This window comes from Ursus maritimus, unplaced genomic scaffold, assembly GCF_017311325.1.
Source record: "Ursus maritimus isolate PB19 unplaced genomic scaffold, ASM1731132v1 scaffold_27, whole genome shotgun sequence".
NCBI lineage: Eukaryota > Metazoa > Chordata > Mammalia > Carnivora > Ursidae > Ursus > Ursus maritimus.
In genome coordinates, this window is record NW_024425230.1 from 7,213,838 (window position 1) to 7,228,208 (window position 14,371).

Below are 14,371 nucleotides of genomic sequence, written 5' to 3' on the forward strand. Positions count from 1 at the left end.
TAAAACTCAGGGTCTTCACAGTTTACTCCCCTACCTGAAAACACTTCAATTTTAACACTTTTCGTAAGGCAAAAGTTCTGTGTATCTGCTATCAGAGTTTAAGGACAAAACATGCACACACATCCTAGAGCTAGAAACTATGCACAGTGCGAAACCACTGGAGCCGCCAGAAATCATGTATTACGGACTTGACGGCATTCCTTCCAAATACACCGAATTTCACGTGATTAACTCCACCAACTGAACCTTTATGGCTCTTATTTTTAAAAGTAAGTCTTAGGTGAAATAACTTACTTTGAAGAATAACTAGAAAAGTTTGGTTGATTCTGAGAATGAACTGGCTTGGCAGGCTCTGAGAGATGGCCAGCAGGAATGTGTGTAGAAGGCTTGTTTTCAAAACTTCTTCGGTCAAAGTATGAGAGCTGTTTTCGATAATATTCTTCATCCTCCTCGGGATCGTAATGATTAGACCGAACAATATCTTCGGGTGGCTTCATTTGAGGTTTTTGAGGTTCTGGGATCCTGACAATGAATGACAAATGGAACAACTTTTTAGATGTTAATTTTACAAAGAAAATGGAATATATAAATGTTTTGTCTTGACCTTTCACTGCTATGATTATTCAGGATCGAGCCAAGCAATCCAACAGTCAAAACAGTCACTTCAAATCCCATGCCTTCATACATTATACTCAGGCGGCCCTCTTCTGGCTCATGAGGCCTTTAACACAAGCTAATAAGCTTGATATTGATCTGGTTTAACCTCACAGCAGGTTAGAAGCAGTTACTTAGAAAGAGAAAAAAGAATATAAACTAAGACAGTGGACAGCTTCCCGAAGTACACACACCAATTTTAGCAACAAGTAACAACTGAGAGAATTTAAGAACTTTAATCCAGGATCGATAAATGATTCTCATATAAGGAAATGGCTCTAATACAGTCCAAAGTTCTAGAGGGCACAGGAAGCAGTGGGGAAGAAATTGTTAAGCAAATTAACAGAGATCTTCTTTAACTTACAATGGGATTATATCCCGATAGATCCAGAGGAGGTGAAAATACCGTTAAGTCAAAAATGCATTTAATACACCCAACTTACCAAACACCACAGCTTAGCCTAGTCTACCTTAAATGTGTTCAGAACACATACTTTAGCCTACAGTTGGGTAAAATCATCTAACATAAAGCCTGTTTTATAATAAAGTGGTATCTCATGTAATTTATTGAATACTATTACTGAAAATGAAAAACAGAATGACTGTATGGCTACAGAACAGCTTTAAGTGTGCTGGTTGTCTAACCCCTGATCGTGTGGCTAACTGGGACCTGCCCCTGCCACTGCACAGTATCAGGAGATAGTACTGTATCATATGTGGGAAACAATCAAAATTCAAAAAGTACGATTTCTACTGAATGCATATATTGCTTTCACGCTGATGTAAAGTTGGAAGAATCCTAAGTCACATCACTGGAAGTTGGGGACTGTCTGCACTGTTATGTAGGCTCTGCTTAGTGAATTTTAGGAACCTGCCTCAAAAATAGATAAATAGGTTTCGCACCAAAAAGAGGGCTAAGCTTTCAGTAATTACAAGTTTATTTTATGTAAAACAACTCATTTGCTAATGATACTGGCTAAAGGAGACCCCGCAGTAGTTTACGTTTACATGAAAAGCACTAGATACCATTCAGGGGAAAATTTGTATGTTAGATAGTAGTTCCTCTTTATTATAAGCACAAATGTAAGCAAGTAAAACACCTAAGTTAGGCAGAGAAACTATTCAAACCCAGTCTGTCGCTTACTCGCAGTGTGACAAGGCCCCTGCTAAGAGAGTTGCTGGCCAGGTTTCTCTCCCAGCTCCACCAAGTCCTAGAAGCTACTCAACCCCTCTCAGCCCCAGTGCCTCTCTTTAAAATGGGGAAAAGGACCATTTACCCACACTGCACTGAAGTGCTTAGAGCAACGGCAAGTATATGGCACCATGCTTACTAAATGATTAATTTTTGTTATTTTAGGCAAACTGGGTCTGTTTCTTTACCCCTAAAAACTAAAAAGAGTTTGCATGTCTAAAAGCACTTCTAAAACTAAAGAATGTAATACAAATGAAGGGCTTTTTTTAAATTGTAATCGCTTGCTAGAAAAGTATCTCTTTGAAAGACTTGATTACTAAAGGCATAACAAAGATCTGTGACAGAAGGCATAATCAAGACCTTTATTTTTCTTTCTAGGGCCACTGTCTTAATTAGAAAGGCTGGTAGTTTTCATTTAAGGACAAACAAGATCCTTTCCCTTTTCCTTCCTCTCCTCTACTAACGTAGTAAAAAGCTTCCTCACTGACCGAAAGGGTTAGATTCCTGGTCAGTTCCATGTCACAAACACCACAAAGCATACCCACCTGTACAGTGTTTTGTCATGTTCACTGAACTGATTCTGAGGAGTGGCTTTAGGGGCAATGATGGGAGCACCTGGAGGTTTAGATGCTACCTCTGGAGGCTGCAAAACAGAACACAAACATGGCCCAAGAACAGATAATTACAAAAAAGGCTTCATTTATGCAGGGGAGGGAGAGCTAGGAAGCATTCTGAACTGCCCCTTCACTGAATGTGCCCATGCATCCAAGGCAGGAAAGGCATGGTTACATGCTTACCTTAAAACCAGCAGTGGGGTTTTCATCCTTCTTGCTCTCCAATGATGCAGATCTTTTGTTTTCAAACATTTTCACTCTAGTGAGCACAGACTGGGGCTTCATTGCTGGATCTTCCTCCTCTTCAGTCAGAGTTGGGGGTGGAGGCAGTGGTTTGGTATTTGAAGGCAGAACTTCTGGCTTGTGTTGAGATGCGGGAATTAGAGGAGGGACAACTGCAGCACCATGGAGAGGCTCATAGTGGCCTGCTTTAGAGGTAAATCCTTGTGGTGGTACTTGCTCGTAACTTCGTGGGTATTGGTCAAAATACTGTTTGGGTTCAGACGCCTTCGGGCCTGCTGAATAGGACTGTGCTTCTGCCCTGTACCTGTTGTGCATGTCATACCCAGGAGCTGGCTGCTCTTCATGTCGTAGGGTGGAGGTTCTAGGTGGCTGGTCATAGCGTGGTCTGCTGTCATAGGACAGAGGGGCTGGCTCTTCAAAACGTGGGTAATAGCCTCGTTCTGAGGACTCTTCAGGATGCTGTCTGGAGTCAAGGTCCCGAGGGTGCTGATTATCAAAAGAAGGCCGAGGCTGGTAGGGCTGTTTGTCATCATAATATGACCACTGCTCTTCATATGTAGGAATGCGCTCTTCGTAGCGGAGACGATGGTCATAGCTTCGAGAAAACTGGTCTGTGTAACTTGAGGAGTCGTATCTGTACGTGGGCTGCTCGAGGTCTCTGTTGGCTTGTTTCTCTACATATGGGGGTTGGGATTCATAGCTCAGATTAGGCTCTTTGTCTGGCCTCTGCCCTGGGTGACCAACAGCTGGCTGTTTCAAAACGTGATTCTGTCTCATCATTTCCTCAGGATAGGGATCTTTTCTATACACCTGTATAAAAAATTAAGTACAAAGGCTTGTTTTCAATTCTAGTCTATTTTAATAGACAGAAATATAATTTAATATGCGAAAATGGTATATTCTACCACTTATTACCAAGACAAGAAAGAGATTAGTGAGAAAGCTAGTTTAAGTGAAAGCTCAAAATTTATAATGCAGGTAGGGGGGCTTTTATGTTTTAGCATGTTCTAAATGAAAAGTGAGTTAAAGATAATTATTAAATTTAGAAGAAAATTAATACACTGAACTACTGATTCCACTTGATTTGGACACCAAAAATAAAAATCATAAAAGAAAACTTATGGACACCATACTTTACAAAACACAAAAATGCTTATGATGAGTCACGACTACATATTATAAGGAATTCTGAAAAATACCAAAAGCCAAAAAATAAAAGTAATAAAACACCAATTAAAAGGCCTATTTTCAAATTATCAGTATACCACCAGAAGCCATGCAAACTACAAAACTGAAATGATTCGTATTGATTTGAAAGCACTATGGTATGTAAGCCCACAGTAAAAAAGCAAAAGGAACACTTAAAGGGCAAAGCAAAAATGATCATGTGCTAGACCGATGGAGAGCGACAAATGAAGGCAACACTGCAGCACAGGTACCTTTGCTGGATCTACATGCGACGGCAATGATGGCTCTTGATCTCTTAGCATTATGTGAGCTGCCTCAGTACTTGGTGTTCTTAAAGAATCAGCTTGTGGTGAGTAAGAGGTGGAAGGAGCTGGGGTGGGCCCCTCCAGTTTGACATTAGTGAAAGTTACATTATGGTTAACAGCAGAGGTTGATGATGCTGGGTTTGTTTCAGGCGAAAGGTAAGGGACTGGAGATGAGGCTTCTGCTTTCTGTGAAGTGTTTAAAATATTTTAAATATAGTGTTTTTGTTTACTGCTAACTTCCCACTTCCATTTATAGGGGCTGGTAGACATACATTTTAAGTGTGCTGAATAACAAAACTATGACCTCACGTCCTCAATTAAAAAAAAAAAATTCAGTATCCTGCTGTGTAAGACGAACATACAACGTTTAGTATTAAGTCCTTGATATTCTCTAATCAAAATTAAAGATTAATTCTTAATCCAAAGAAAGGACAAAATATATTCTTCAACTCAATCACCACATTCGAAAATTTAATAATGCACCTCTAACTACAAAACGTTGAATGCTTGCTGCTTACCTGTTGAGAGGCTGTTTTAAATCCAGGGGAGTCTATTCTATGAATTGGTTGTGGCTGCGCTTGTGGTGAATAAGGAGGATATGTTTGGTTTTCATGATGCATTCCAGAGGAGTCCTCTCTTACAGGCTCAGAGGACCGTGTAATGGCAGACTCCGGTGGAGTCCCAACCTCATCATTAAGAGTTTCATCTAGTTCTTGATCAGTGTAGGCCCCGCCTTCTGTATCTGTGTCTTCATAGTCAGAAGTGTGTCTACTGTCCGTGCTATACATTGAGTATTCACTACCTGGGGCTGACAGGTAGGACAGACGATCATCATGCAAATCAAGGTCATCACTTGTAGCACCATCCGCCTGGGTCAAATAAAAGTAAATTAAAAATTTTATTCAGTAATTCTTTAAGAGATGGCCTTTATTTTACAAGGGAGATTGAAAAGGATATTTTTCTTTGGAGAAATCACATCTATTTCTCGAAACTTCTGGCGAGGAAAGGTCAAGAAGATTGTACAAGCACACATGCAGACACACAGAGCATCCTTTGAGATCTGAAGGACTTGGAAGAATGAAACGTTGGCTGCTCAGCCACGACAAAGCTGGACTCTGAGGCTCAGCCCCAGAAGTCAATGAAGGAACCCTGACACCACTCGGGTTTACAAAACCTAATCAGTCACTAGTTTATCAGCCCAAAGCAAGGTGAAGAGGGAGAATGGTACCAAACCAAACTCACAGAAACAAGGACACACTGACAGAACAGCGCATTTAAGAGTAACTATGAAAATAAATGCCACAGTTCAAGTTGAGTAAGAGCTTACATGTATTTATATATATATAAATATTATATAAAGAAAACAACTTTTTAAAAAGTTGGTATTTGGCCTTCAAGTTTTTGTAAAACACAATGCAAAAGCACCATCACCTAAGTGCCAGCTGCCTCATTAAATTAAGAATTATTGTCTTTATTATTTTTCACAGATGTAGTATCCAATGGATGGTGAGGGAGAAATGCAATTATGTTTCTCTTTTGTACATAATTAAGAGCTGAGTTGGTTTTTATTAGTCTACAGTATCTTCTGAGTAGACCAGAAAGAAAATGAGAAGCATTTGAGGGAAAGGAATCTAAAGAGTTGCATCAACAGGCTGTCATTAGATACTAGTTTGGAACTAGTACGGGGATTAATTAGAACAGTCCCTGAAGATCTTGCCTGGACATTGTGCCCAGTTGGGCACTAGAGTTTAAGGATCTGGAATCCAGAATTCAGACAATCCTTCTTCCATTTTAAGCACAGACTGAAGGACAAACATAAGGCTTGAGCCGCCTGAATGGAACATTCCACACAGTCCTATGCCTGCTCTCGTAAGAGCCTGACCCTGAGTACTGCTCTCCAAATAAGAAAGACTAGGGTATGTGAGGCCTCCCAGGGGCTCTGGTTTTCAACAGAGTACCTGCTGGGCTCAGGGACTGAGAATTCCAGGGCTCTGCTCTATGTTACAGCAGAGTCTCTCCCATTAAAATCTCAATGGCTTCTCAACTCTATAATGGTTGCTGCAGAAGAGAAGTCTTTTTGCTATCTACTCTAACCTTTAACTTCCCAGGGTTCTGGAAGACTATAACCCAGCAGCCAGCCAGGGAAATATTTAAGTCCTTGAATTAACTTGGAACTCATCAATCCACCTAGCTTTTGCAGTGGTATGAAATGCACAAGTGAGCAAGAACCATGGGTTGCTTTGAACCAAGAAATGACATACGCCTAAGTGTTAAGAAAGTCTCAGGATGACTTTTCTTGGCTTAGTAGGGAACACACAAGACTGTGTCAGACCTTGTAAAAAAGAACTCTTTCCAGCAATTAGACCAGAGTAGTTCATTCAGGAAAGTCAATGTGAAATGAATTGGTTTTGGTTTAAGAATCTATTATGATAAAATATACATGAACAGAAGGGGCAGGAGATCTATCAAGCTTGATTTAAATTGTAACAACCTATTCTGATTCACAAAATCCATCAATCTATTCTAATAATAAATGATTTGTTTTTCCTCACATAAATTAGGGGTGTTAGACCTGCATTTTAAAATCCAAGCAAAGACAGGAAGCATACATAATATCACGAAAAGAAATCATAGAAAATTAGGATTTGTGGATTAAAAAAAAACCCTCAGAGAGGCAGATAGCCTACTTTGTGCATTTATAAACTAATTTCACTTCAGGAATCACCAATGCAAGCTGTTAACCATTCTACCTGACAAAGGCTGCTAATAGAATTTGTGTTTTTACAGATTAGTATGGAGAGGACTGCAATCCTTTGTATCAAATGCCACATGAGTAAAAGTTAGTAATAGTGTGTTTCTGTAAAGAGATGCAGTGGTTTTTTTTCTACCTCGATTTGTCTGTCAAGTGTCCCAGCTAATATGCCAGTTATTCAAAGAGGTCTGATGATCTCATATGCATAGTCCATCCCCTAAAGTGGTACTGATGAGAAAAACCACAATTCTGACACATTAATACAGGAGGGAATAGCAGACCAGACACGACCTCTAGATGTAAACATTTTAACATCTCTTCTTGCAGAGGTTGTGTTTTCTGGATAAAGGGCACCGTGGTCCTAAGCATGCAGCATGCACTGCTAGAGCATCTGTAGCCATAGCCAGGCAGAGGAAAGTAGGGGTCATGCAGGGGCCAAACACAACAAAAACCAAGCCAACAAGGAAATACCAAAACAAAACAAAACAAAACGAGATATTCTCAGTCTTCTCTAGCAACCAAAACATGTTAATATTGTACTGAAGGTAAAAGACACTAAAAACAAAAGTTTCTTTCAGCTGTATTAACTTGCCCAACAAAATGCACAGACCTTTCCCATCAAAGACTGCTATAAAACCAGAAAGACTGACAACAGAAAGTAGTTATTTTAAAGCTGGCCATTTGAATGTATATAAAAATCAAAATTTGTATTTAAAAAGGATGTATTACTCTGTCCAACATCTCCTAGTGTTGTAACAATATGAACAGGTACTAAGGGGGGGAAAATTCCCTAGGTAAACAAAGTAATAAAATAGGTTCTTTACTTACAACTTCTCAAAGCCTTTCCTACACTGATGGATACAGTGCTGCCCCTCACTGCACTGCCCGCCCCTCTCAGGGGGCTATGGCTATAGTATTTCCCACTCATTACTTGCTGTTAGAGTGCCTTTTTCTTCCAGACCAAGTCCTGAATCTCATGTGCAGAGAGGACAGCACTTTGGGGGAACACGACCTAGCCCACTCAACTCTCCTCACTTTCAAAGGAGGAAACTGAAGCCAGGTTCTAAGTCATTCCTCATTCAGACAGGGGCAGAGCCAGAACTCAACCTTGCTCTTTTAGTTAGCATTTGAGAACTCTCTGAGAGAGCATCACTGAAGTGGTAAATTCAATAGGTGGGGAAATTTCAGAACATTTTACTCTCGAAAACAACTTTCATTGTTTCAAATTATAAAAACTTAAAAAGCAAACTCTCCCCAAATTACTCTAATATACTGATCTAATCAGAAGGCAATGGTAACTCCAAGGCATCTCTGATTAGTCATATCAACTACTGTAAGGGTTAAGTAACAGGAAGTTTCTTACCTTTCCCTCAGAAACCCATACCAACTGGTTCTGTTGTTGCTGAATTGCTTCTTTCAATGCACCATACCAACCATCATTCATTGAATTTAAGTTAATTGTAGCTGAAAATAAATTAACAACATTGTTTTACAATTAGAACAGTCAAAAGCCAGAATTCATTCAACTCTGCATGCATTAGCTCAATCATCATTCTTAGTTTTTGATGGATAATGTTTGAGGACACACACCTCTGAAATTTCTATTTTGGTGCTGTACATTTTCTTTGACTCAAACATCAGCTGTTAATACAACAGGAAGCTTTCCAAGGCAAAGGTTACATTTAGCTTTTAGCATTTGAACACCACAGTATTTTTGTCTACATATTGTTGCCTAGACATTTTAAACTACATAAAGGCCTTTAATATACTCACTTGTAAAAAGATGATGATTATTTTTACGAAGTTTATGAGATCGTTCATATAATTTCCTGGCACTTTTCCGGGATTCTGGACATAACCTCATTCTCATAGTTTTCACACCTTGCTTAGAATCAGGGTTAAGAAATACTACAATTGGATACCACTGGGCATAATTCAGACGATCAACTGCATTTGGTGTTACATCTAATAAAGCATGTTTGTCCTGGAGGCACGCACACACACAAAATAAACAAGGACACGAGATACAGTTAATTAAGAATCATCACCTTCAAAAAAAGTCACAGCCTACACTACATTCCAATGGTAATGGACCTTTAATCGGGCTCCAAAATGTCTCTAGAGTACATGTTAGAAAAATTTGTAATCAGAATTCAATATGATTTCTAGCCCAATTAAAACAAAACAAAACAAAAAACTTCACCAGCTCACTTAAAAATAGCCCCAATACTTGCAAGTTGACAGTATTATCTGTGTTCTGTAAGTGAAAAAAAGTATACGAATTTAATGTGCCTGACATGATCTTGTGGAGTAACATATTCCCATACTGTTTCCTTGAAAGTGGTTATTGGAATGCCTTTCATTATGGGTTTAATCTTCTTATGGTAGACGAGTAGTAATTTTTAAAAACTACTGCTTCCAAATTAACTAAACTCCATCCCACTCAAAAATACAACATTCACAGATTATAATGAAATAGATCAATTTTAATAACTTACCTGATCTATAATTTGCTTTATTGTATGAAGGCGAATAATTCCAGAGCTACGTTGGTCAGTTCCAGCATCTCGTGGTTCACTTTCTATTCATGACATCACAGGACAAAAACAAAACATCAAATGTCCATTGGTTAGACCATGGTTTCTCAACTACTGGGCACTACACCACACACTGGGCTCCAAAGTACTTAGTTATAGGGGCCGTCCTGTGCACTATAGCCTGTTCAGCAGCATTTCTGGCCTCCTCCTGCTACATGCCTCTCGTCCACATTATGACCAATAAAAATGTCTCCAGGAGTGGCCAGTATCCTCAATGGGACAGAACTGCCCCTGGCTGAGTTCCAATAGGTTAGATTAACACTTCCCAACAATTCTGGAATTAGACAAGCCAAGTGAGGCACTTGCTTCAGGAGCAGTATTCAATGGGGTGCCAAAAAACCTCAGCAATCAAGTAATACTTAGCTGCAATATGTTGTTTGAAAGCTCAAAATTAATAATCCACAATAAACAACATACCAAAATTTTAAATAGAATCAGTAAGTGAAACCTGAGTAAGAATTATTTAAGACTGTCACTTGGTCAAGAAAAATTGTCAAATATGGCAATTCCTTCAACTGAGAATTAAATTTTAAAAAGGAGATTTAAAAATAATATTGATGAGCTTGTTTCCATTAAAGGAAAATAAAATTATAAATTCTATTTTGGTATAAATAAAATACTAAAACTTGAAATAACGTGAGTTTTAATACATGTTTTTTATGTTTTCCAAAATTTTTCTATGTCCTGGAGAAAGACATTAAAAAAGATGTAAAAATATGTATGTATGCACACGTTTTTTCTTTTGACTAACGCTCTAAGATGGCTTGGCATGGCACTATTTCCAAATGTTTTACACATTGTGACATGCAGAGAAAAAGGCATTATTTGTATGGCCAACAGAGATAAACTTAGGAGGCCTCTTCTGGGTGGAGCCCCATCCAGCCACTGGGGGGCTGATGAAATCAATACCTGGGCAGGTCCACAACCCATCAGCAACAATGCTGTAGCAGACTGGCTGGGGAGTTCTGGGTTAGAGGCCTTTTTGGAACCTGGGAGCAGAGAAGGCTGTTAATTTGTAACTGAGACAGCCTGTGGTTTCACACTGGCAACCTGTCCCACCCTACTGGTATATAATATGCCAAGTGCACCTTGAGCCAGTTACTAACCAAAAATCTCAAAGGTCCAATTTACACAAAGTTCTTCACTAAAACGGCAAAGCAAGGTTTGTGACTCTGGTCACAAGGAAAGCATGAAAGACGAAGAGGAGCTCTGGTGTTTCAGATCAGACAAAATCAGAGATTTGGAAGGGCAAAGGTCACACTGAAGGACAAGCTGAATGACTCTAGAGAACAAGACTAACCTAAGATAAAGCTCCACGAGCAAACGGCAGAATTTCAAATCTGGTGAACAGAGAATTAAAGAGAGAGATCAAATGGGAGTTTTGGCTGGAGAAAATACTACTAATTCTTTAACAAAAAATACTCTCATTGGACTCAGAAGGATACATAACTAAGCTATCTGAATCCCTTTTTAAAGAGCCCGGCTGAAATGTAGAATAAACCCAATTAAAGCAACCAGTTACTCCCTCAGGTAGAACTTTACAAGTCTTCACACTTACTTTTCCTAAATTTAAAAACCCTAGGTTTGGTTAGGGGTGGGGTCACCACCAACTTCTTTAGGCCAAATGTTACCTATCAACGACCCAAAAAAAACTCTTCTGAAAAAACTAACAAACTGAATAGGGAATCAGAAATAAACATTTTCGGGGCACCTGGGTGGCTCAGTCATTAAGCATCTGCCTTCCGCTCAGGGCATAATCCCAGGGTCCTGGGATTGAGCCCCTCATTGGGCTCCCTGCTCCGCTGGGAGCCTGCTTCTTCTTCTCCCCCTCTCCCCCTGCTTGTGTTCCCTCTCTCACTGGCTGTCTCTGTCAAATAAATAAATAAAATCTTAAAAAAAAAAAAAAAAAGAAATATACATTTTCTAAACTTGCTCAAATTTTACTATCATTTGTCTGCAAATCTTCTGTTTCATAAAACAATCTTCATTCAACTTCACCAACAACCTAAGTAAAAAGCAATATAATAAAAAAGCAATGTTCTGATTCTTTAAATTAAAACTGTTAATGCGGGTCTTATCTAGTGACAGTAGAAACACCAACTACACGGCTCATTCCCACCTATATTTGGGAATTCTGAGAAAATTATCATAAATACGGGAAAAGCTATATTCCTGAGGATTTAAATCTTTTGGGAAACAAAGCAGAGCAGAAACAAGCAAATAAAATATGGACAGATGTCTCCATCCTTTATAAAATATAAAATTAAAACCAACTATGTAAACAACAGAAGCTAATCAACCAAAATTAGGTTGCAAAATGAATAAAAAAAATAAGGTATTATCTATTAAGAAGGAAAACAATAAATAAAGCTCCACACAAAAGTTTGCTTACAAACGGCAACAGGGTGGAAGAAAATACAACAGGGTAAAATTTAGGATGATGATATACATCAAAATTAATTTTCTAAGCTTTCCAAATAGAGACTATTTCTATAATTAGAGGGAAAAAAATAGTTTAAGTTTTTATATATAGCTCAAAGCAAGCCAAAGCGGTCATAACTAAGTCTGTATATTTAAAGTACCACAATAACCAAACTAATTAAATAATAAAAGAATCTGCAAGCAAAATCTGTTAGGCATTTAAAGCACTAGATCTTCAATATTTATATTTAACACTAACTTACTGTAAATGCCTACAATAATAACTGATGGCATGAACCATGCTTTTATTACCCTAGTAAAAAGAGTGTTTCTCTTAGCTCAATGACTGAAAGCACTGGACTGAAGCCAGGAAGGGTTGGGTTCAAAGTTGAGTTTTGTCACTCACTAGCTGGGCGTCATTAGGAAAGTTTAGAGTAAAGAAATTGGTTGGTGATGGTCCCGACCACCCTAAGACTCAAGCTGCTCAACTTCAGCATGGATACTCTAATATTTATGACATGGTGATATTGTCAGGATTTATTAAACAAGACAGTATACAATTTTCATATAAAGCCCAGAGCTTCATAAATGGTGATTCTTTTTATTATTAAAGGGTATTAGTAGAACAAGGATACAATCACTCAAATTTCCCTCCAAATTAAATAAACTGGGTAAATTGCAAATTTTCACTTATAGGAAGTTTTACTTCTATTAAGTGAATGGACAGACCCATCCTTTAGAGGAATACCAAATAAGGTAATACCCTCAACCTCATCTAAGTCAGTCTTAAGGCCACTTACTTGCAATCTGATAAATATCTGGTTCCTCTCTTGCCAGCTTTTCTCTGGCAACATCAGCTATGGGTCCAAAGATAGTTACAGGCCTCAGAAATCCAGCTGGGGAGAAATTCAAAGAAAAAAATAACATAGTTCATACTTTTTCTTTCTTAAGCACATTGACGTTAAATGGCATTAAGGTTAATCTATAGAAAATAAACTACCTTCTCGAAGAACAACTCTTTCATAGGCTGGAAACTTTGTTTGAACTGGCTGAGCTGACAAATCCTCTCTGCTCTTTCGAAGATTTCTCTTGGAACTGCGAAGACCCCGGAATCTCCAGAAGTCAGCACGGTCTCCCCCAGCTGTTTTTGGAAGTGTGTACTGTACACTGGCTAACTGCTCAGCCCTAAACAAGATAGAGGATAGACAACAGATGGATAAATATATTTAAAAAAACAAAATGGAAAAAGACCCACAGATGAAACAAAATATCAAAATACTGGACACAACTTCACATGCAGCTTAAACCTTCATGGCTAAACTAAGATAAAGAAGTTTTGGGGGCATTTGGGAGGTTCAGTCGGTTAAGCATCTGACTCTTGATCTCAGTTCAGGTCTTGATCTCAGGGTCGTGAGTTCAAAGCCCCACATTGGTCTCCACACTGAGCATGGAGCCCACTTAAATAAAGAAATAATAAAATAAAAAAATAAAATAGTTTGTACAACTAATTCAGTCACAGATACAGTGAATACAATGAAAACTAATTCTTTACATTGCCAAAATGTCCCAATGGGATTCAAGTCTTCCATCATCATTTACTTATTATATGAGAAGTATCCAAACATTCATACCTGTTCTTGTTAGGGATGATGCCTCGTTCTACTTCTTTATGATTTTTACCAATTCGAATAGCGAGCCAAGAGCCTAGTTTCCCATTGTATAAGGTATCCACAACACGGAACACCTCTCCTTTGTTAAAACTAAGTCCATAGGGAGATTCCTTTTCATATTCAAAATGGGTTCTAATATAGAAAGAATCTCCTACATCTGATTCTACGATGCGACGATAAACTAAAAGGAATCAAAACAAAAACATTATCAATAGCTAGTAAAATAAGAAATTACTCTGAAGAAAACAGATTATGTGAAGATGCTGGGGCAATAATAATAAAACCAACAGCATTCAACATACGTTGAATCCTTCCTCTGTGTGAGGTACCACATCAGGCATTCTATCTCATGTGCAGCACCATTACTTCATGAAATAGGAATGCTTAGCACCTCCATTTTGCAGATGAGGAGAGTAACGCAGGAACAGATCAAGCAACTTGTCCAAAACCACACATAGTGCTATTTATATCATCTAACTTAATTTTGCTACAAATATTACACATATTCCCATTTTCTAAATAAGTGGTTTTCAAATGAGGGTAATTTTGTTCCCCCAGGGGATATTTGGCAATATCTGGAGACATTCTTGATTGGGTATGTGTGCTACTGGGATCTAGTGGATAGAGGCCAGGGATGTTTCTAAGCATCCTACAAAAAAGTCAGCTCCTACAAAAAAGAATTATTTGGCCCAAAACGACAATAGTGCTGAGGTTGAGAAACCCTGTTCTAACTGA

The 14,371-nt window shown here is 38.5% G+C and overlaps 1 protein-coding gene across 5 annotated transcripts in view; it reads right to left on the reverse strand.

Moving 5' to 3' along the window:
• TJP1 (tight junction protein 1) overlaps positions 1-14,371 on the reverse strand; it is a 106,451-nt gene that overhangs the window by 14,741 nt on the left and 77,339 nt on the right. For 3 of the 5 annotated variants that reach the window (XM_040642679.1, XM_040642678.1, XM_040642677.1), the window contains exons 13-23: positions 13,598-13,817; positions 12,967-13,151; positions 12,767-12,862; positions 9,447-9,529; positions 8,722-8,932; positions 8,312-8,412; positions 4,715-5,065; positions 4,143-4,382; positions 2,644-3,513; positions 2,392-2,489; positions 295-522 (exon numbers count right to left, since the gene is read on the reverse strand). In XM_040642679.1, the coding sequence (XP_040498613.1) occupies positions 295-522; positions 2,392-2,489; positions 2,644-3,513; positions 4,143-4,382; positions 4,715-5,065; positions 8,312-8,412; positions 8,722-8,932; positions 9,447-9,529; positions 12,767-12,862; positions 12,967-13,151; positions 13,598-13,817 (2,683 nt within the window). The remainder of the gene's footprint in view (positions 1-294; positions 523-2,391; positions 2,490-2,643; positions 3,514-4,142; positions 4,383-4,714; positions 5,066-8,311; positions 8,413-8,721; positions 8,933-9,446; positions 9,530-12,766; positions 12,863-12,966; positions 13,152-13,597; positions 13,818-14,371) is intronic. The other 2 variants (XM_040642681.1, XM_040642680.1) reach the window with 1 other exon arrangement.